The 23,535-nt window shown below is 39.8% G+C and overlaps 1 protein-coding gene across 10 annotated transcripts in view; it reads left to right on the top strand.

Annotated features, from left to right (window-relative positions):
- Positions 1-23,535, top strand: part of ank2b (ankyrin 2b, neuronal) — a 94,445-nt gene that overhangs the window by 11,106 nt on the left and 59,804 nt on the right. For 5 of the 10 annotated variants that reach the window (XM_025057217.1, XM_025057213.1, XM_025057203.1 and 2 more), the window contains exons 1-6: positions 2,405-2,653; positions 12,194-12,295; positions 18,212-18,310; positions 20,618-20,716; positions 20,830-20,928; positions 21,683-21,868. In XM_025057217.1, coding sequence (XP_024912985.1) covers positions 2,513-2,653; positions 12,194-12,295; positions 18,212-18,310; positions 20,618-20,716; positions 20,830-20,928; positions 21,683-21,868 — 726 coding nt within the window. In that variant the 5' untranslated portion in view covers positions 2,405-2,512. Of the gene's footprint in view, positions 1-2,110; positions 2,379-2,404; positions 2,654-12,193; positions 12,296-18,211; positions 18,311-20,617; positions 20,717-20,829; positions 20,929-21,682; positions 21,869-23,535 lie in introns of those variants that run through there. The other 5 variants (XM_025057232.1, XM_025057228.1, XM_025057224.1 and 2 more) reach the window with 4 other exon arrangements.

The following is a 23,535-nucleotide window of genomic DNA, read 5'->3' as shown; positions in this document are numbered from 1 at the left end:
CCCCAACACATTACTGCGCCCCTCCAGCCACTTTTTGCGAAGTACTGCTCTAGTCAAACAAATGTTAATGTAAATAACTAAACTACCTTATTAGACGGGAATTATTATTATTATTTGAGTATTGCAGTATTTTAAAGTTTTTGAGTCTTTTTTTAATCTGTATTTGAGCTTCAGTTGTTTGTGTTCCAGGCCTCCTTGCTCGGGCTTGTCTGATTATGTAGTAACTGCGTTGATCACGTGCTTGCTCACTCTGTTTATATTCATTCATTCATAGAAAACACCAAAGCTGCTTTGTCATGTGGTCTCTGTGACCGTTTCAACAATGGAAATTCTTCTCCCCACGCTCCTACATTCAGTGGCTGTGAACTCTTTGGTGGACGTTTCCAACAGTCACAGTTGGGTCCTGAAGTGCGTATGCTAGCATACGCACGCTCAGTGAACAAAGTCAACCAAGGATCCGATCCTCTATAGGACAAACACTGAGAGTTTCAGTGACAGTGGCAGGAACCTGAGGTGTGAAGCAGCTGTTTCACATTAACCCTGAGAGCCAATCAATGGCAGCGAAAAGGTCCTGGTGACTTTAATTTGCATCCGGCAAAGAAGAATCAATACCGTAGCGCTCTGAGCCACATTGTGACACAGATCTGCATTAGCAAAACAAAACGCCTTGTTCCATTAAACCGAGCGTGTCAAGAGGCGTTGAGATAACAGTCATGCCAAAAGTCACAGTGGGAGCTGGAGCGCTAAAAGTTCTCCTCCAGCATGTGTCAAAGGTCACGATAAAGAGCCTGACTTCAGGACTGCTAAATGCTAATATATCCCTGAACGCCAGCATGTTGTTTGTACCCCAAAGTTTTAATACTATTGAGAACCTGATAACATGTATATTTTTATCTGTACAAACCACTGTATGAGTTGCTGCCACCTAGTGACTGGAGGCTTGTTATCATCATCAAGCATTACAGCAGTGGTACACTTATGTCCAGCGTGCCATATTCCATAGAAGAAGTACTGGTGTAGGCCAGGAGTTAACGGTCACATCTCGTTAGCATATATCCCATGCTCATAGTGCAGTAATAACAACGGTCTCCTAATCTATTGAACACATGACGACATAAGACGTGATCTTCTGATATATCTTAGTGACAGCTCTGTACTGTACTATTCACTACTATACCAAACCGGACAATGAGACTATACTATACCACATGACTTTGTACTTTATTATACTAGACAAAGGAAACATTCAAAATTCATCAAGTGGGCCGCATTGAAACCCACAATGGGCCGCTTTTGGCCCACGATCCGTATGTTTGACACCCCTGGTATATGTTTATGACTCTGTACTATACTGTACCATAATATACTATACTACACTGTACTGTACTATGCAGAGGTGTGGACTCGAGTCACATGACTTGGACTCGAGTCAGACTCGAGTCATCAATTTGATGACTTTAGGCTCGACTTGACAAAATGTAAAGAGACTTGCAACTCGACTTGGACTTTAACATCAATGGCTCGTGACTTCACTTGGACTTGAGCCCTTTGACTCGACAAGACTTGATACTTTCTCCAAAACCCAAAGTGATCTGTGTAAATATATTATTATTTTGTTTAAAAGGACTCGAAACAGAAACGGCAGGACTTGGGACTTGACACTTTTTAGTCTTGACTTGGACTCGACTTGGACTTGAGTGCAAAGACTTGAGACTTACTTATGACTTGCAAAGCAATGACTTGGTCCCACCTCTGGTACTATGTGACAGCATACTTTATTGTACTGTATTATGCACCCTACTTTACTTTAAGATATACGATATTAAGGAATACTATACTATACTTTTTGTACATGGCACGTGTCTACCGTATCTTCCCATTTGTGCTTAAGGAAAAGTTAATTTTCGTATTTTATTGAAACACCTGATCCATATTTGTAAAATGACTTGTCAGGGTCTTTTTTTTTTCTTCTCCTGCTGGTTTTTCATTTCACTCTTGGTTTTCAGTGTCACCTTTGGAACTCGTGCCTAATTTAAAACCTGGCAGAAAAATATTTGCCTCATATCATTACATGCTTAGTGTCTGGGATTGCCCCCTCCCCTGTCCTGCTTTTGGCACGCTGCCCTGTACTGACCCCTCTCGCCCCCCCTCCTCTCTCTCTCTCTCTTGCCCTCCACATGCATAGCTGGACTGGTGGGTGTAAAAATAGCCGGGATGGGAGGTGGTGGAGCTGAGAGGAGATGTTAGTCAATGGTCACAGTTGGAATTAGCAACGAGCAAAAAGCCAGCGCCGTGCTGCTCTGCCAGTAGTAACAGGACACAAGTCCAGTCAAGTGGTTAGGTGTTGAGGACAGGAGCCGGGCTTAGGCTCCAGGGAGGTAAGGTTTTGGCTTGGACTGAGGGGATCGGGACCCCCAGGAAGATGGTGATGGAGGTGGATTAACAGTCTTGTTTAAAATCTAACTTAGATTCCTTTCACACTCTGATGGGATAGACCCCAATACCCAGCATCATGGGCAACGCGGCCATGTGTAAGGTGTGTGGGTCGGACAAGGGTCTGAGGACATTAGGGAGTCAGTCCAACCCGGACCTGAAATCCCCACCGGAGTACTACTGTCCGGACCATTTCCCAGTGCAGCCAGCGCTTACAGTGGTAAGAGATTTACAACGGCAGGTGCGACACTGCAACACGCTGTTATTATTTTATTCGACTAATTTTGAATGACAGTTATTGGCAGACGATATGATGATACGCGCATACATTAAATGTGTGGAAACGGAACCGCTTGGAAGTCGGCGTCAGGTGCTGCTTTTAAATCCGCAGTTATTTTTATTGTAGTCACATGTTTAGCTGTCACAGGGCTGGAGAGTGGCTCCGCTGCTGTACAACGTGTTGTTAGTCACGTTAGCATTTCGCTGATACATACAGTATGTTTACAACCACACTGTACTGCGAAAACTGTACATTGCTTTAAGTAACAAACAGAAAAGGTAAATAAATAAATCACCCACTACTGTGTTTACAGAGAGAGCTTATCTTATGTGTTGAAGTCTGGGGGGGGAGCGAGGGAGCGAGGGAGGGAGACTAGTTGTTTGAGCGAGCTCCCACTCCTGTTCCTCTCCCTTTAAAGGCCGGTGTGACATTTTTGTACCTCTGCACAGCTGCGTGTGAACTCTGGAGGCTAATTTGAAAAGCTACATAATGACTTTAGCAGCATGTCAGTGTTGCCACTTGAAATATGGAACAAAACGTGTCACTCGCTTACTCTGGGTTTTCTACCAGCAAAAGAACCAAAATGTATGTCAGTGGGCTGACCGCATTTTGACTCAGCCTAAAAAAAGGGGGGGGGGGATGTAGTTAAAGATGGCAGAAGTGAGAGGCGGATGGACGTCCATCTGAAGGTCAAATGTCTCGCATATCTTGATCCAAACAAGTAATGATTTGATCTTGTTAACTTTGTTGACATTGGAGAAGTTGCACAATTAGAATTATGCTTAGGAAGCCGGAATGGTCTCAAGTTTATTTGTATCTATTTTGTTTCCTGTGAAAACCAAGGACTTTGTCTCTTGTTCTCATCTTGCCATCGTGTCAAGAGTTATTTTTTTACAGCATTAAATATTTGGAACTCACATGTTCTCATGTAGGCCTTCAGTGACATCCTGCCTGTATTAATCCATATCTTTATGATATCATTACATGTATAGGAACCATCCATAGAAAGAGCAGAACAGGAGAGATGTAGGGTCGTTACTTCCATGCTAACTCATGTAGCCATGATAACGTCAATACTACTGTGAAGCAACAAACTCATCAATACGCATCAATAAAAACATAATTTACTGCAATACTATTAAAAACTACTCACTACTCAATTACTCCACTTCTAGCAACAAGAACTTTCATGTCTCTATCCATGCTAATGCTAAAAGTCCTGGTGTATTGATGGCGTAAGTTTCAATTCACTTAAGGCTGAGAACGTCCTCTTAATTTTCGAGCATGCACGTCGCTAGTTGCAGTTTAGATTCGAGACTGTGTTCTCTGACCATCCAATCAAATCGCCAATGGAACTCTGGGCCAGTTAGAAGGCCTTACTACGCCAGCTTGATGCCAACTCAACAACTGATTGGTTAAAGAAACAATCTCTTTGCCATTCGTTTTAGGCTCCAGGCGCCACACTACTGATTCTAAAGGCCTTAGGTCAGATTTCTTTCAACGTACAACACATGAGGCTGAAATATGAAAATATCAAATATCATGGCTACCCTTTTAAAACTACACATTAAACATGTCCTTAAACAGGGGTCTCTAAAGACATGGAAAGTGTTTGTTTAATCCTAATAAATCTGTACGATACAGTAGGTCAACTCCCTTTAGACTTCTCACGTCTGTTTTTAGACAGGACTATTCTTGTGTGGTCTACGCCCTCACCTACGACCTTTGACTGCTCCCTACCCATATTTCTACGTAGCTTATCAGGGCCTTCATTCATTGACAGTGTGCTGCTACTTATGTTTGTATTTTATTGTGTTTTACCTGTTTGTGTTTTTACTGTTGTTTTAGTGCTGTACTGTTGTTTAAATTTCTATCCATCCATCCATCCATCCATCTATCCATCCATCTATCCATCCATCCATTCATCCATCCATCTATCCATCCATCCATTCATCCATCCATCTATCCATCCATCCATTCATCCATCCATCTATCCATCCATCCATTCATCCATCCATCTATCCATCCATCCATTCATCCATCCATCTATCCATCCATCCATTCATCCATCCATCTATCCATCCATCCATTCATCCATCCATCTATCCATCCATCCATTCATCCATCCATCTATCCATCCATCCATCCATCCATCCATCCATCCATCCATCCATCCATCCATCCATCCATCCATCCATCCATCCATCTATCCATCCATCTATCTATCCATCTATCCATCCATCCATCTATCCATCTATCCATCCATCCATCTATCCATCTATCCATCCATCCATCTATCCATCCATCTATCCATCCATCTATCCGTCCATCTATCCGTCCATCTATCATCCATCAATCCATCCATCCATCCATCTATCCATCCATCCATCCATCTATCCATCCATCCATCTATCCATCCATCCATCCATCTATCCATCCATCCATCCATCTATCCATCCATCCATCTATCCATCTACCTATCTACCTATCTATCCATGCCTGTTGTCAAACACACATTAGCTTTGCTAATATGTTTTTATATATTGTATATTAAATCTTTATTCGGGTTCTGTGCAGTTTTCAACTGAAAACAGACCTTGAGATCTTGACGGCTATTTCTGATCAGAAAATGTACTGAGACTTAATGCAGTTTGATGGGACATACGTTCCTTTCAACATGGCATCAGCAGTAGTGTCAGTGTGAGGTGGTGCAAACATCCCAAAGAGGCAGAGACAGTGTTTCGTTAATTACTGCAGGAGGCGACTGTGGTTTTCACCCCTGGGCTATAAATATAACATAAAAGAGCCATAAATAGTTTGATTATTAAGTACTGTAACATTTGATGCATCTGCAGTGAAGCTTTCTTTGCATAATGAAAAGTAAAAAAAAAAACTAAAAAAAAGAAGCTTGTCTACAGCAAGCAGGGTGTTCTTTTTTGTGTTCTCCTGTCTCTTTTCCAGCCTGTTTCTATGCATATTTGTTTGTGAGTCTGGTTATGATTTATTAATAGAGATTCTTCTCCTGCAAGGATTCCGGAAATTAATGTTTGATGTAGAACGTTGACTTGAGGAGGTTCCTTTGTCACGCTTCACAAGTTCATAAACACAGACAGAAAATTGATTATGATAGAAAATGTTCATATGACACACTAATGTAGTAAATAAAATGTATTTAATATATATTGTAGTGGCGCTTTGGCCCAGAGGCAATGTCTCTGTCATTGGTGTGGAACCCCAGGGTTCACCTCCTGGGCAAGATCGAATCCTGGTTAGGATGGTTGGTACCTTCCACTGGACTCACCACCTGTGGGAAGGTTCAAAATTTTACTTGTGTTCAAGGACTGACTGAACAGTTATGCATTAAAAGAATAAAGGTTGGAGTTGCTTCTACGGTGCGATGACAGATTGTAAAAAGCTAAGGAACCTCATGACTTTCAGTTGCAAAAAAGACAGTACAAAAAAGTTGTTCCAACAAATTGGTATAAATATAGACTACAGACAATTTTTGTTGACTATTGACAATTGACAATAGTCGATTTTCTGCCAATAAACCAGCTAAGACATCACATAACAGACCTTTAAAAATACCCATATACTATCCTTTAAAGCTCAGCGAATTATTTTTCAATCTACATACTTTATGTATGAGATTTTAAGTGTTGCAAAACCCCCTAAAATGAAGTTTAACATGCCTCCAGAAATCAAGATTATTATTAAGGATAATTGACAAGTTGTCAGGACAGGTATCTAGTTATGGGAGTATTGATCTTGTGATATCTATCGAGTATTATTACTCTACTGATACAAATTATTAATATTTGTGCTGATGGCGGGTTGAGGTCCAGGCAAACAGACAGCAGTCAGAGGTGGAAGAGAACAGGAATTAGGAACATTAAAAAAACCCCATCAACAACAAGTGGCTCTGTCTACTTCAGGAATCATCAGGCCCTGGTAGCAGCCAGGCTTTGCTGATTGCTGATCAGCAGCAGGTGTGTCTCATCTGGAGGAGACAGTTTTTTTTGGTTTATCAACCTACTGTTCAGATACAGTTGAGCTGCTGAAGGCCGGTGTGAGCTGATATGTCTTCTTAGACGATGTCATTCAATTTTGCGCCGTCATTTGTTCATTGGAAACGTAAGTTGCGACAAACGACGAAGTACATTGTCACGGCAAAAATGTAACTAAACCGTTAGCATTATTAGCCGCTAAGTGTTTTTTTTTTCTTTTTGTATTTCTAATGTCAACTTAGCGTAGTACGCAGAGGAATGTAAATGAATGAGATTTCGTGCCCTGCTCTCACAAGTATTTTTGTCTACAATGAGAAGTTTTCTTTTCTCCGTCCAATTAAAGCCTCTGTTTGTCTGCCATTCCCGTCACCATAGCAACCGGCCGCTGCCGAAGGATGATTAGGGAGTGTCTTGAATAATGTGTCTGGGCAGCTCTGAGGAGAATGTGAGGATATTATCATAATACAACCCCGATTGGCTGCTTTGTGCAGTGCGGCAGGAAAAACAATGCCAACTTTGTGAGGACGTGCGTGGCGCCGCATGGAATCAAGAGGTGCAGTGTCCATCTGTCCACTCGCTGACAACTAGAATGTCTTATGCTGTGATCCCAGCCTTGATAAACAAGGTGGAGTAATGCATACATTTGTAGAGAGGTAAATAACCTTCCATTACAAAGTCATTCCTGTCTGGAATGTCACAAAGAAATTATGAAGTCACATAATATTTTAATCACATGTATTTTGGTGGGGCTAGACGCAAAACTTTGACTCGTGGGCCCTAATTGTCCTAAAGTTGAACGGGGGGCCGGGTCAGGAGCAGGAAGATGGAGAGTTCTTGTGAACTAAGATAAATGACATGTAAAAGTAAAAATGCTTTTATACATTTCTACGCCACCTATTGGGGAAACGTGGGTATTGCAGGGAAATGGCAGAAGTATAATGGTAAAATAAATAAATTGTATAATTTGGAAAAAGTTTGGCGGGCCGGATTAAAAAGCTAAACGGGCCGCATCCGGCCCCCAGGCCGTAGTTTGCCTATATCTGGGCTAGACGGCGGGGTCATAAAGATCATGTCAATAGTAGAAAACTCCATTTGATGCTAGGATTGCCAACATTGGTCACTTGGCAAGATTGAAATTTTGTGAGTTGGGAGGGACGGAGGGTGCACTACGTGGTGTTGCTACTGCTGCTCAAAGCAAATTGAATGGGTGACAGGAGAAAAAACGGGAGCAGGAATTAAAAATAACGGACTTCTTTGCAATATTATGATCAGATTTTTTTCCAAGTCTCTTGTTAAACATTTACAGCGTTGGACAATATGCTACGTTATTTTTCAATCATTCATTCCATCCCTCTCTGCATTGGCACTGCACCACCCCTAGGGGACGTGCCCCCTACTTTGTGAACCTCTGGTATAAATAATGTATATGCTCTATATTTAAACGTGTTTAGTTATAATTAAGAAACAACATTATGGTACTGGATAAATTATTCAAAAGTATGAGTTACTGTTGTATGATTTACAGCTAGATTCCCAGTTAGATGTACAGAGCATGAGGAGATGCTGTAAAAAAAACAAAGCTAAAATAGTTGTATATGTTGTGTGTTTAGAGAAATAAAAGTTTGGACTCAAAAGCTACTTATAAAATTTACATTTAAATCAGGACTGTTAAGTTTAAAAAACGTGGAACGTGAAAAACGAATCGTCCCAGTGGTTTCGGAATTGTATAATGTACAGTATATTTGCTCCTAATTTTGCACCTAAAATGCAATTGGCTAAACCAAATTAGTGTTAGCAAGAATATTTACTGATCATGACAGTCTTTTTAGTCTTTTTTAGTCTTTTTTTAGTCTTTTTAGTCTTTTTCGGACAGTCTTTTTTCAATGGTTAATGCTCTCGGATTAAAAAAAACAAACAAACAGATTTTGTTTATTTTTCCTTTAAAATTTTACAAGTGACTAGTTGTTGCAGACTTTAATTTTGACACTGAAAATTACTTTGGATTTGTGAATTAATTACAGTACTTAGCAGCATATTTGTCTGTGCGTTTTGGACCTAAGATTCAATATTTGCAACATTTTTACTTAGTCAATGAAAAACATAAATATTAATTTCAACTTTTGATTAAATATTCAATATTTACAATTGTGAAAAACCCTAACGAACTGACAAACAAAAAAAAAAACCATTGCTGCGGTTCGTATAAATCTGACAACTAAGCTCAATTTTGTTGTCGTGCTGGAAAATAGAAACGATCTCAACAAGGTTTGCATAAAGACCACAGGCAAAAATTGAATACTCTGCTGTATCAATAGTCCTTGTCTACTGCTGCTGAATGAGGCATGACCGAAAAAAAAACCCCAAAAAGCTAAATCAGGATGTACAGTACTGTAGTACGCTGACGTAAAGAGTTTTCACTGAGAACTGGTGCCTTAACATTTCAACCCCCTGAAGTTGAGAGATAAATGTCGTACTGTCATTACCTCTGCTCTCACTCATCGTCTTTTTTCTACCTTTTTTCTCCATGCATTCCTACTGTCTACATCTAAATGTTTTTCCATCCTTCCAGTTGGTTGTTAGAGTTAGAGTAGTGTCTACTATTGAGAACCTGATAACATGTATATTTCTATCTGTACAAACCACTGTATGAGTTGCTGCCACCTAGTGACTGGAGGCTTGTTATTATTCAAGCATTACAGCAGTGCTACACTTATGTCCAGTGTGCCATATTCTATTGGAAGCATCTCACCCCGCCTCCCCAAGGTTAGCCGCACTGTTTGAGAAGTACCCCAGGTTAAAGGCAGAGGTCAACCAATATTATTGGACATCCCTAGATACAACAATTTTCTTGTGACTTTACTGTACGTTTCTCATAGGTTTAGTACTCTAATTGTTTATGTACTTATCAGCTGTATTTTGGAAGACAAGGACGCCCTTGTAAACACTGGCAGGCCGTCCATGTTTCCCACTAGTTGGCAGTTCCTCCAAGTACGGCTTCCCGTATCTAGCGTCGATGTTTGGGATCTTCCGTTGTCATGGTTTTTGCTTTGTCTGAGTCCATGACCTGATTTGGTCTTTTAGAACTGGGTCCCCAACACGCGGTCCGGGGACTGGTGCCGGTCCGTAGATCATTTGATACCAGGCCGCAGTGGGACACAGTGAAAGAAGTACTTCAGTTTTATTAATTTACTTCATTCAAAAAGAATCCAGTCATATCCCTTTACTTTTTTATCAGGCAATGTTTCAAAACAATAGGTCATTCAGACTCCGATAATAACAGACAAAAGTCTAAAAGATGTTTTTGAAAATTTTATGAAGATGGCGCGGTATTACCGATACTAGCCGACCATTCCTTGGTACAAAATTGGTTGAGCTCAGATTTTGGATTCTGGTGTTGTTCCCTTTCCTTCATGGCCTGTGTCTTTCTTCTTGATATATATTTTTTTTCCAATTCTCTTGTTTTTTAAATACTTGTTAAACAGTGTAGCTCACACGTTTATATTGTTGTTGATGAAGAAAGTCTGCTATCGAACCAATCCCTCTCTGGTTATATGACGACACTTTGAAATCCCCAGTACTTATTTGACTCAACTGCAGCATAACAACATAGTTGAGTTTGATGTGACCGTAAACGAGCGTATACTACAGTACAGGTACGTACGAGAGCAGCCAGGTCGTCTGAGGTGTATATACCGTATACTACAGTACAGGTACTTACGAGAGCAGCCAGGTCGTCTGAGGTGACTGTGTCACTGCGGACGTGCTTCCTTTTGGCAGTCGTTGTGATTGTGAGTGATGCAGTGCAGCTCTCTGCAGCAGCCCGACAGCCACGAACATCAGAGCAGGACTAATTTATACAAGTAAATATCAACGCTGCAGTGTTTACTGATCATGGACGCTGCGTCGCTTCTTCTTTGAATCTGTCAACACAGTAACAAGCCTGCAAAAAGAAAATCATGTTGAAACGCAAAATGTATCACCAATTAGAGACGAAAACAAACGAAACGTGTGGTAAAATGTCAGCGAGTCTCCGACACTTTCAGATGGCTGACGCAGTATTTTTGTATCTGACCTGTGACCTCCCTGTAGCGCAGTCTGACTAGAGTAAAAATAAGCACTCCACCGTGTTTTTCCACCAGCGGCATCGGTGAGCCGAGAGCCTTGACGGAGGAAAATGCTAAATCATTGTACGGTACCTCCCTACAGTTCTGGTTCTGATCCAAGCGCAGTCTTGCAGACATCCAAAAACCGACAGGGGACGTGTCCTCTATCAGCGGGGAAACTGTTTCATGGGTTTTACCTTCAGCAGGCGCTGATGAAACTATTGCCACACTGCTGTGCTGGGAGGAAAAGCAGTTCGCCTGGTTCGCAGTAGTTGTTTGTCGTGACTGCGACTTCACATGTTTGAAAATGATTTTAGCCTAAAACTGCAAAGTCTTGTAGTGATATAATTAATATGTGTTCATTAAGATTTACCATAACTTCCAGACTTTTGAGTGCACCTGAATATAAGCCGCCTGTAACACGGCTGGTTACACGTTAGCTCTTTCCTAACGTCGGCGCCACGACCGTAGTTGGAATGCACAGAGGAGACTTAGTGATCTGCTCCAGGGCTGAAGCTAACATTAGCTCTGGGGCTAACTCCCTTCAATTTGTCCTTGTCCACAGCAGAGGTAAACAGAAACAGTGAAGTTGGAGTCTTTATTATCAGCCACTCCGACCACAACAGAACATAAACAGACAGACATACACTACTAGTATAACACACAGTAGCCTACCAGAAAAGTCAGTGATCACTAGTGGTATGAACTTCGCCACAGGGTTCAAAGGGTTAAAAAAAGTAGCAGCATCTAGTCCAGAAATTACGGTAACTTAATAATAATAATAATAATAATAACTTTTATTCATGACAATTGTTGACAATGACCTTAATGCACAGTGTGTTATATAATTTTGCCACTTAGGTTTATACAAAAACCAAATAGGTCCGTGAACAGGTCCGTGTAGGACACCATATCTAAATCTGGGCTTAAATTAAAAACTGGGACAAAGTCGCGGTTCAAACTCAATATTTATTAAAAAAAAAAAGTTGAATTTTTTCATAAAGAAACAAATTTTAGTTTTGCGGAAACATTGAATCTGGAACAACCAAAGCTTAATATTATAAATATGAAATACACATCAGTGGGATTTGTTTATTATATGTCTTTCTCTAGCTCTAGTCTTCAAGTTCCTTTTTAATGTAAATCCTTTTTTCACAGGCCAAAAACACAACCACCAAAAATGTATGCGCTAATATAGTGCATACACCACTAATACTACAAGTCCCTCCTGTCATGTCTATTACCTTGTAACTCTACAGAAATAACTTTGGGAACAAAGACACTTGAAATAAGATGTGGTAAAATGTTAACACCGTTTAACCTTATTTCCTTCTTCCTTCTAACCTTCTTCTTCTTTCTTTTTTTCATAGTCTGACAGCAATACCAGTTTCCTGCGAGCGGCAAGGGCAGGGAACATTGACAAAGTTTTGGAATATCTGAAAGGAGGAGTGGACATCAGTACCTGCAACCAGGTAAGTCATGGGCATGATACTCTTCAGTCGCTCACTTATGGGATGTCGTCATTTAAACCACACGTAAGAGCTGAGTCCAGTATCATTTAGAATAGGTTTATCAATTTTAGCCTTTCGATCTGCATGTCCCCAACGTTCAAATCCATTGTTATTGTTAGTTTTAATTAGCTGCCTCTTGGAATAGCACATCATTTGATTAGATGTAGGCTCTCCTCTTAGCTCAAGTCATCATCTTGACTCCTCCTAATCCACCCAGTCTTAAAAACAACAGCGAAAGCTGATTGGTCGACAGCAGGCCTGTGCTAGCAACGCACACAGTAACCGGCCCCGATAAACAAACGCCACATGATGAGGAAGAGCAACATTTGCCGGCAGCTCTTCGCCGTGTTGCTTTTGATGTGCACTTGTCGCCGTGAAGATATTTTGGGCGCCTGTGTGGCGCTAAAAAGTACTTTGAAGCCGAAATATCGACACAATCTGACAATTCATCACAGTGATGTCTGACTTACTCTCACTGACAAATGGTGTTTGACCTAAAGAAAGGTCTCACACAAGCACACGAGACCCCAAAAAAAAGTCTGTGAGAGCAGTCAAACCCACACGGACACTCATGAGACTTCTATGACTCAATTACAGCGATGAAGTACTCCTGCTGGTCGCCGTAGTAAATGGTTTTTAATACCCACAGGATTTATTCTGTGTCACCGCTATAATACATCCTGCTTCCTAAGCAATTATTATCTGGAGTGTGCTGTTAACAGTTGTTTTGGAACCCACTTGTGTTGCAGCTAGACGTCTAAGCTAATGTCCCAGCTCTGTTTTGATATAGCTCCAATTGCTGTGGTTCCTAGTTTTAATCCCAGGTTTACCTGTTGGTTTGTTTTTCTTCCTTCAAGGCTCCCCCTGTTTGTTCAAGGCCAAATGTGTCAGTTAATGCTCTGGCAAATGTATCAGCAACTTTGGCGGAATTTGTGAATGTCAACATGAATGAACGATCGCTAATGTATCCTAGACTTCAGGGAGCTAGTGACCTGATCGAGGCGTACCCTCCACGAAGGTGGAAGTCCATGTAGGTTCTCTTAATGAGCCTTCTAAGATAAAGCGTTTTTACAGAGAGTTCTGAAGGTACTTTACAGTTTGCCACTACATTTTACACAATTTCCTATAATCTTTCTGAAATAACTGTTTGTAACATCCTGAATCTTTACAATACTTTTTGGTGCTTTTCTTGCCACCGCATCAATTCCAAAATTTCAATCCTTTGCCTTTGTAAATAATTCTAATCTCGCCACTGTTCCACCTTAAAAAAGTAAATGCTTTCCAAACCAGTGCATCTTCAGACCAAATTACCAATTTTCAAAATGTAATCTTAATGGCTAAAATATGTTAAAATACCCTGAAAAAAAGCTCAGATTTTTGCCCTCGGAGCCTTGAAGTCCATTTGAAGAATGTCAACAATTAAAACTCCTAAAATCTCTGATTAATCACAAGGTAGCCAATGATTAAATAATATTTATGATGATAATATTTATGCATGATTAACATGTTTACACCTGTTTTTATTTTTGACTGGTCCAAAGGTTTGAATTTTTTAATGAAAAAAATGTCAGCAAAAGTATTTCAAGGTATAACTCAACATTTAGCTTCAGGAGTTGTCGTCAACAATATGAATCAGTTCCTTGCAACCAATTAGACCAGGGGTCTCAAACTCAATTTCCCTGGGGGCCACTGGAGGCAGAGTCTGGGTGAGGGTGGGCCGCGTAAGGGATTCCACAATAAAGTTTTTTTTAAAAAGTCCTCAAACGTTAACAGTTAACAGTTTTAATGATTTCTTCTGAACATGCAGTGTTTTGAACATGAATGGAACATTGAGTGAAAATCATGAACGGTTCTTCTGAACATGGCTCCTCTTGCCTACTCCTTGCTGCCAGATACTTGACAGCGCTTCTTTTCACAAATCTGAACCACATTTGGCTTGAGAGAGGAAGCAGTTGAGACCCTCAGTATGGCTTGAAGATGATCATCAGGAAGTCTAAGACCTGTACTTGGACTTATTGAAGTTCAGCTCAGGGAAGTTGGGGGGCAATTCTCTCAAAAATTGCCCATGCTTGTCTGCTTTTCCACTCATCTCCCTGAACTTGGCTTTGAGGTCAGAGTTGCATTGCAGGTCAATGAGCTCCATTTGAACCCCAGGGGGGGGCATCTTGCACATCAAAGGTAAAGGGATCCGCAAAAATTTGAAAAGTGTCTCTGTGCGTCTTGAAGTCTTGTGTAGCTTCTGTAGCTTCAAAATATCATCAACATATTTCTCTCTGAATGGTGTGCCTGCATCCACGAGTGTCTTGCATGCTGGGAAATGGCAATGGTTTGTCTGAGAGAGCTGGGCTTTCCATAACACAAGTTTTGTGGAGAATGCTCTCACGTTGTCATAGGCAGCGCTGCCCCTGGCGTCATTTCCGGTTTGTGACGGAGCGTCCTTTAACCGGGAGAGCGCTTCCCGCTCTCGAGCCAGAGCGAGAGACGCCGGTCGGGGAGTGTCAGAGCAGCTACAGGTGCTCCGTCACACGCTTCTACCTGTAACAGCAGCGTACACGATAAACAACCCGGTAACAGTCGCCGTTCTTTTTGCGCTTCATCATGACATTTGTGATAGAAAGTACGAGAGATGGCAAGCGCAAAGGCGACTGCTGTCTGGCTGTTCATTACACGCCGTGCTGTTGTTGCAAGCGTGAAGTGCACGAAGCTGGTGTAGCCTAGCCTAGCCTAGCCTAGCCCAGCCCCGACAAGGGACGGCGCGCGGGAGCTTGCTGATTGGCTCTTCGGAAGCCCACTTTCTCCGCGGGCCACACTGATATTATACCTTAATTTTAAGGTGAGGGGCCACAAAATATTGTACTGCGGGCCGCGAGTCTGAGACCCCTGAATTAGACAATTGTTTCATTCATATCATCATGATAGTAGAGCAGCGCTGTCACACTCATGGTTTGGTTCAGGGGCCGCATACAACCTAATTAGATGTCAAGTGGGCCGGACCAGTACAATTCTAATATAATTACATATAAAAAACAGGTCCATGTTTTTCCCCTTTGTTTTAATACAAAGAATTACAAACATTTTTTAATCCTAATTATATGTGAATACAATTCTTATTTTCATTATTTATAGTGAAATATAATTTACAACACATTTACTGAACATGAATTGTTTGTGTATTTTTTTTTATTTTCAAAATTCACCAAGCGGGCCGGTTTGGGCCTGTGGGCCATATGTTTGACACCCCTGTATTAGAGCAATGATGGAGTGGATACACGGTGGACTTATTGGACATACAATGTGTGTAATTCTGTCCATGTAGTAAAATGCATTGTTTGAATCTGATTATAACTATCAGATACATTTTTACTAATTAATACAATTTAATATATGCCTATTTCTGCAATTTTCATTACAAACGTTACATGTAAATATCCATGCTGACCAGCATATATATTTTGATTACTCTATAGCAGTTCACTCCCCTTATGCCCTCACAAAAACAGGGGAAATAAATGGAACCAAGATACATTTTTACTAATTAATGCAATTTAATATATGCCTATTTCTGTAATTTTCTTAACAAACATTACATGTAAATGTCCATGCTGACAAGCATATATATTTTGATTACTCTATATCAGTTCACTCCCCTTATGCCCTAACAAAAACAGGGGAAATAAATGGAACCAAAAATAGGGAATCACACCCTGACGAATTGTGCTCATATGAGGTGCTGATAGAATGAGGTAAACTATAAATTGCTGAGAGTGGAGTGGGCGGGGCCAGACGTGGCAAATGATAGGACCTTCTGAAGGTGATTGAAGGTCAGGACAGAGAGATGGTGTCAAAAGATAAATAGGACCCAAAGGGTTGGGAAGCTCGTGTGTGGGGACAAAAGTAGAAGGTGAGAGCTAAATGTTATTGGAATATACATTCATCTATGGGACACATTAGAGGGGGTGGAGTGGGACAGATAGAGGGACCTGATGACAAATGTCCCCAATTCATAGGGAACCAGGGGGTCACTGAGATGTGAGTGTAAAAATGAAATGAATAATTCACTCATCATTCATATGTCCTCCACGTTCTGTAGCTCTTCCTCCACCACTGTTGGACATCTATCAATAGCTGTCAACTCAGTTATTAGCTTTTGTACGTGTACCATTTATTTGTTTTAAAGAAGTTTGAGGTCTGTTTTGGTTGTTTCCTGTTTCTCTTCACCACTTTGGGTAGCTAATTTCTGTTGTTACACTTAGCCAAGTTCATGTTTAGCTATTTGCTATCCCTCTCTTGGGCCGTGCTACTTCCTCGCTAGCGCTAATGCTAACTGAATTCATTGTTCGTATTTCTCGTACTAAATGTCTGTCTACAAAATTCCACACAACTTTCTCATATCCATTATGCTAAACATAAGAAATGTTTGAGGTCCATCCTTTGAGCGCAAAGTCATTGCAGGTGCTAAAAGCTACTTTAAGCTAAAGCTTACTTCCTTCATGGAGAATATTTTATGCTGTTTTGAGCTAATGTGAAATTTAGTTCTAATCGTCCTGATATTGCTGTTTAATTTAACAAAAATAGAAAAACGTTTTACTGGTGTCAAATATCAAGTAAAACTGTTTCTTTTTCACAGACTGGAATTCATACTGGGATTTAAAATGCTGTATACTTTTAGAAATCTCTTTAATAACATTGAAATCATATTCATTAACGTGCAATTATATTTCCAATCAATATGACACTAAAGGAGTTCTATTAGTGTCCACAGTCGGAGATCACAGTAGTATTCATCTAAATGTCACCGTGTGTGCGAGGAATTTTATGGAAACAAACCATTTCAATTTGTCATCAAAAATATTTAATTTGAAGTTAAATGTTAACTAGATTGTAACCCAAACTGGTCAAACCTCTTAAAATTCCGTCAAACTGTAAATACTGTAACTTTCGGACTATTACCTGCTATTTTTTGTACACACCTTGAACTCTGCAGCTTAAACAATGATGCGGCTAACTTATGGATTTTTTTCAGGCTAACAACATTAATAGCACTAGCGACCAATGACTTTTCTGGTAGGCTACTGTATGTTATACTAGTAGAACTGTAGTGATCACTCTCCTTCAACTACAGTCGGGTCGCCGAAGCAGGAAGGAGCTAACGTGTAACCACCCGCATTAGAGGCAATGTTAAAAAAAAAGCATTTATTTAATTAAAATTCAAAGTTAAAATTATTTTTTTCTTTTTAAATTGAATGGGTGTGGCTTATATTCAGGTGCACTCAATAGTCTGGAAATTACGGTAATATTTTTCAATAAGTTTGTTAGCTAGCCATTTTGCGGCAAATAATAAAAATCAACAATATTTATTCAATTAATTTAAAGAATTCTGCTCAGGATATTTGTGGGTAAGTTATTATTAGGCAGATATCATCCACTTCGTTTTTGTCCTAATTTTGTTAACCTACCCAGGTTAAAGACCCAAAAACTATGATTTCTGTTAAAGTTAACGGCTGAGCTCCAAACACAACGTCCCAGAATGGAACCCAAGTCAATATTTGTTTGACGTGACAACACCCGCTGACTATTTATATCCTCATAGCCATGACTGGCTCTGTCTCATGACAACATAACATGGCACAACATCCACTGCAGCTTTAATCACCAGCTTTGGAATTTCAATCTGCTCCTCCTGTCGGAGGGAAGACCGGCTTCTCACATGATCAAAACATAGACAGACAGAAGTGAAAGCAGCCTCAGTTAGCTGTGGACATGGAGGAGGAGGAGGAGGATAAGGAGGTATCACACCTCCTCTCTCCATATCACATACTGTAGGTTGCCATGTTGTTTTGCTAACCTTGCCTTCATGTTTGTTTGCTTTTTTTCTAGAATGGTCTTAATGCACTGCACCTGGCAGCAAAGGAGGGACACCTGGATCTGGTGCAGGAACTGCTGGACAGAGGGGCGGCTGTGGATTCAGCCACAAAGGTAGGAGTTTTTTTTGTTTTGTTTTTTATAGTAATAAAACTCCTAAATACCTTATTATATACAAAACGGGCATTTTTTATGGATTTTTTTTATATTAGGAGAATAAAAGGACAGAGTCACTAACAGTAGCTAACAGTAGCTTCAGAAAATCATTTCTGAATTTTAATTGATTGTAATTAATTTGATGGGTGACATTAAGATTATTTACAATCAGATGGCAAGCAGAGAAATCTCTGTTTTATTTTTAGAAGATGGTTTTCTGTTTCTGATTTCTTTTGTGAAACTCGTTTGTTTTGTAATTTAAAAAACGTTAGCATTAGCGAAACATTACCTGATTAGCAGACACGAGTGTAATGGCGACAGTCAGAAGCAGGCTAAAAAGCTGATGAATCCATAACTCCTACAGTAGCCTGTTCTGTTACTAACCTTTTGATAAGTGCGATAATCACGTACATTTGTGTTTGCTAATAGAATCCAAGGTCAGAACATAAATATATTTGTTTTTTTATTAGCATTAATCTGTGACAGGTTTAAGGGTCCTATATTCAAGGTAGATTAAATTCCCATGTGTTATTATTATTTTAATCCCTTTTTTATTTTTATAAACAATAATGTTTTATGACTTTAGATTTAATATAATTCAATATATAGCTACTTGCTAATTAGCGTTTAGCCTTTCTGTGAGTTCCTCAGTAGTGCAGTAATGATAGTGAAGATATCCTCCTGTTCTGCAGGCTCGAGCCTGACCTCATTTATTATGAAAAACTTGGAGTATCAAATCAGTTAGTGCGGCGCAGCGAGGCTGAGGGGAAAGTAATAGGGATAGTGAAGTTGTAAACATGAAACAGAAGCGACGCTTGAGCAACGTAGACGGTGGCGACTCCTGCAACAGGAGAAGGTCGACCTATTACTGAGCTGGAGCGCTGTGATTCATGCTAATGTCGCTGTGAAATGAAACCCGTCTCAAGGTGTGTAAACACATTATCATTTCCAGTTCAACACTGTTGATGAGAAGGCCCTCAAGTCTGGCATTTTCATTTTTTTTTTTTTTGCTGTGGCTTGGGAAATTTCTGCAAACGCACATTAATTTAGGTTTAATTACAAAGTGGAAATGAAACACGAATGAATATTATTATTAAAATATTTATATTATTGTTGTTGTTGTTATTAGTAGTAGTGGTAGTATTTATTAATTTAATTATTGTTTAATTATTATTATTATTATCAACTCTCATGTCATACAGTTTTTTATATATATATAGCATATAAATATATATATACATATATATTTTATTAAATTTTTTTCCCATCTAAACATGGGTCTCAAACTCATTTGAGCAGATGGCCACTGCTGCCTCCATCATTTCAATGTACATAGGGCTACATCAGTGTTTGATGTCCGATAACAAAGTAGAGAGATATTTTAGAAAAAGTTTTTTTAACATACATACCACAGTGCAAACAACTAGTACACTTGTACTACACAATCACTAACTGAAATATTTTAGTAAATAAAAGAATATTGAAAATATACATATCTCAAGGATAAATTGTTTTTAATAATATTGCTTTTATTATAATTATTTTCTCAGCCGGAAGTTTGTGATTCGCGGGCAGGAAGAGGCCCCTGGGCCTTAGATAAAATATGTATTACACATAATTACAGTATAACACTTACAGTTGTCACTACATTTGGGTACATTTCTATTCGCTTTGTATTGCATTTAACGTTGTCAGTATTAACATTTAATCACCTAAATTTATTTGTGTAATTAATATGATCTTAATTAATATTTTTAAAGTATTTCAATGTATGAACTTATTTAACCAATAATTTCACCATCCAGCATTTCTGGGTACATTAGGGTCAGGCACCATCCATCCGCTATTGTCACCCAGCTACCCAGCATTTCTGGGTACATTAGGGTCAGGTCAGAACAGCCTAACTGAATAATCATGATTAATCATTACAAATTACAGTCACAATTAGTCCACAGGTGGCCTGTGATTAATCACATTAAGAATTTTAATCCTTTGACAGCTCAGATACAAGGTCTAAGTGTTAGCAGTATATAGTAGTAGTTACATATATACATATGTACAGATTCAGATTTTATATTTGATTCTTTGACAGCTCAGATACAGGGTCTAAGTGTTAGCAGTATATAGTTGTAGTTACATATATACATAGTAGTAGTTAGTACTTCAAACCATGGGTTTAATTTGTGAACATCACCAATGTACAGATTCAGATTTTATATTTGATTATTTATTTATTTTTGTCTTTTTTTGTGTGTGTTAATCCAGAAAGGAAACACAGCCCTCCACATAGCCTCTCTGGCTGGTCAGGGTGAAGTAGTGAAAGTCCTGGTGAAACGAGGAGCCGACATCAATGCACAGTCTCAGGTGAGTCTCCGTCGGCCACCGATGGAACTGTTCGGTACCCCTTCTAAAGTCTAGTTCCAGTAATTTTGGTTCCATTCAAGTCTAATTTATTTATGTCGGGTTTTTTTTTGAAGAATGGATTCACTCCGTTGTACATGGCTGCCCAGGAAAACCACATGGATGTGGTGCGGTACCTACTGGAGAATGGAGGCAACCAGAGCACTGCTACAGAGGTGAGAGGAGTGTGTGTGTGTTCTAAGGATGATGTGTGTAATAGACAGGAAGTAAAAAAAAAAACATTGAAAGTGTAGTTTCTCATAGAAGTACTTGACACAGTTCTCCTACATATACAATATAGCTTCTATACAATACATATAGAAGCATCTCTGCCAGTCACGTGGAAGTCAGGCGTTCAATTCCTCATTCCTCATTCCCCCCCCTTTCCCTTGGTCGATACATGACCAATTTTTTAAAATATTTGTCAGCACAAAGTGTTATCTATGTTTTGCCTATGAATCTGAAATTAAATGTTAAAACATCAAACATGTAGTTTAACTACCTAACATTTTTGACCAGGCGGGGGCAAACCTTTTGATTCATGGGCCACAATCTTCCTAAAAGTAAACAAGGGGGGCGAGTCAGGAGCAGATAGAGGGAGGGTTCGTGTGAACTAGGAAAAATGACAAGTAAAAATCATGCAGAAAGGCTGAAATGCTAAAATACTTTCATCAGTTTCAACGCCATCTATTGGGGAAACGTGGGTATTGCAAGGAAAAGGCAGAAGTATAATGATTATATAGATAAATTCTATAATTTTGAAAAGTTTGGCAGGCCGGATTAAAAAGCTGAACGGGCCTCATCCGGCCCCCGGGCCTTATTTTGCCCATGCCTGTCTTAGAATGACTCTCCTGATTTGACTGTTTCTCAGCTGTTTTCTCAGAGTGTTGTTCTTTACATGCCTGTCTCCCCCCCTCCTCTGAAATGCAGGATGGCTTCACCCCTCTGGCCATTGCCCTCCAGCAGGGCCACAACCAGGTGGTTTCCATCTTGCTGGAGAACGACACTAAAGGCAAGGTCCGCTTGCCGGCTTTGCACATCGCCGCACGCAAAGACGACACAAAGTCGGCCGCACTGCTCCTGCAGAACGACCACAACGCTGATGTCCAGTCGAAGGTACGTCTGTTCTTCGGTGTGATACAATGGGACTTGCATGTGTGCGTGAGTCAGACATACAGTACATATGGAAATGTGCTGCTATTTCTTCCTTTTTATTGATTAATAATTAAATGATTTAATATGTGAGTACCAATAAAAAATGAACTAAACTTACAGCAGGTTTTAGTCGGGGGTCTCAATAATGTCTTAATGGAATAATGTGAATAATGGAATACCTAATTCACATCTGCTGATGTGTCACGTGAATGTGACTCACGACTGGATTCCTAATTATTACATTTATTAAACAATGCAAAGGTTTAACTTTTGTTTCTTATTAAATTACGATGAGTTTTACGAGTTACAGTACTGTGCCTCAGTTCATGCCACTATTTGTTGTTGTTACTGCATTTATACTTTAATCCTCAGGCAGTAACATGTTGTTTTCAAAAGTCAAACCATATGCTGATGATGGTCTGTTTTCCGTCTGCTACATGTGTGGAATTTTAAATTTGTTATCCAACCGAAAATATTCTGACAAATTCACGTGATAAACAGGGTTTAAACTAACATCAGGAAATTAATTAATAGTATTTAGAATGCTCTGGAAGGTCAGGTTCAGAATCTAAGTTTTTTTTGTTTCTTATTGTACAAAGTTGACGTCTCACCTATTCGTCTCACCTATTCGTGCGTTTGAAATAATTTAGATAGAAATATAGAAATAAAATGTAAAACATTGGTTATCTGAGAAGTACAACAATATTCCAAATTTGAAACACTTGATCGACTAAAATGTAAAATTTCTGGGGAACTTGAACAAATTATTTGATTTTTAGTTATAGTTTTTAGTTAAGTAGATAGTAGATACAATTGGATTGACATACGTGTGCTCTTGTGGAAAGGATTAAACTTGTCCTCGAAGCCCCACTGTATATTCTAAATATATTACTTCCCTTCAACTCTATCAAACATCCAGGTACTTGTCTCGGCAGATGTGATTAGGAATCCAATAGATAAGCTGTGAATGTGTACGACGATAAACTCACTCACTGTCACTGCTAGTGAACCACTAACTCTAGGAGGTGTCTGTCTCTCCATCAGTCTGCCCATGCATCTCTCTCAGTCTTTGTCCCTCATGTCTTTCATTCAGTGCATCTGTGCCTTCCGTGTCAGTCCTGGTGCTGCCACTAACTGGTTCTCTACCTCTCTCCTTTTTTCCCCTTTTCTTTCTCAAATGCTTCCACTCGCACCCTTCCTCCCCCTTTTCCTCCCATCATCCTTTCCTACATCGATGCACCGGTGTCTAAGTGTAGCACTGTCCTCTGCATGGAGTGTACCACTGTCTGCAGGTTGTATGGTCGGGACATATGTAGTGTAATGCCGCATGTCAGTGGGTGGGACTTGTCCATTGAAGGGTTTTAATGTCTGGGGGCGGGTGGGGTTTAGGACTCATTATAGCAGAGGACGTTTGTTTTAATGTTTGTTTTAATGTTTGTTTTAACGCTGAACGAGTCGATGTAATCGACGTGGTTGGAGTGAAACCTTCATATTAGAAAAATGCGAAATATATTTTTTTCCCTGTTAGCAACCAAATGTATTGTTCTGTTATGAAATTGACCCATTTGCAGATTCACGCGTGGATGGAGGGTAATGGCATATGGGGCGTAGGCGTTGTAATGCTCATT

This window comes from Cynoglossus semilaevis, chromosome 1 (assembly GCF_000523025.1).
Source record: "Cynoglossus semilaevis isolate Cse_v1.0 chromosome 1, Cse_v1.0, whole genome shotgun sequence".
Lineage (NCBI taxonomy): Eukaryota > Metazoa > Chordata > Actinopteri > Pleuronectiformes > Cynoglossidae > Cynoglossus > Cynoglossus semilaevis.
The sequence above is the reverse complement of the archived record's forward strand: the minus strand, read 5'-3'. Positions and strand labels throughout refer to the sequence as shown.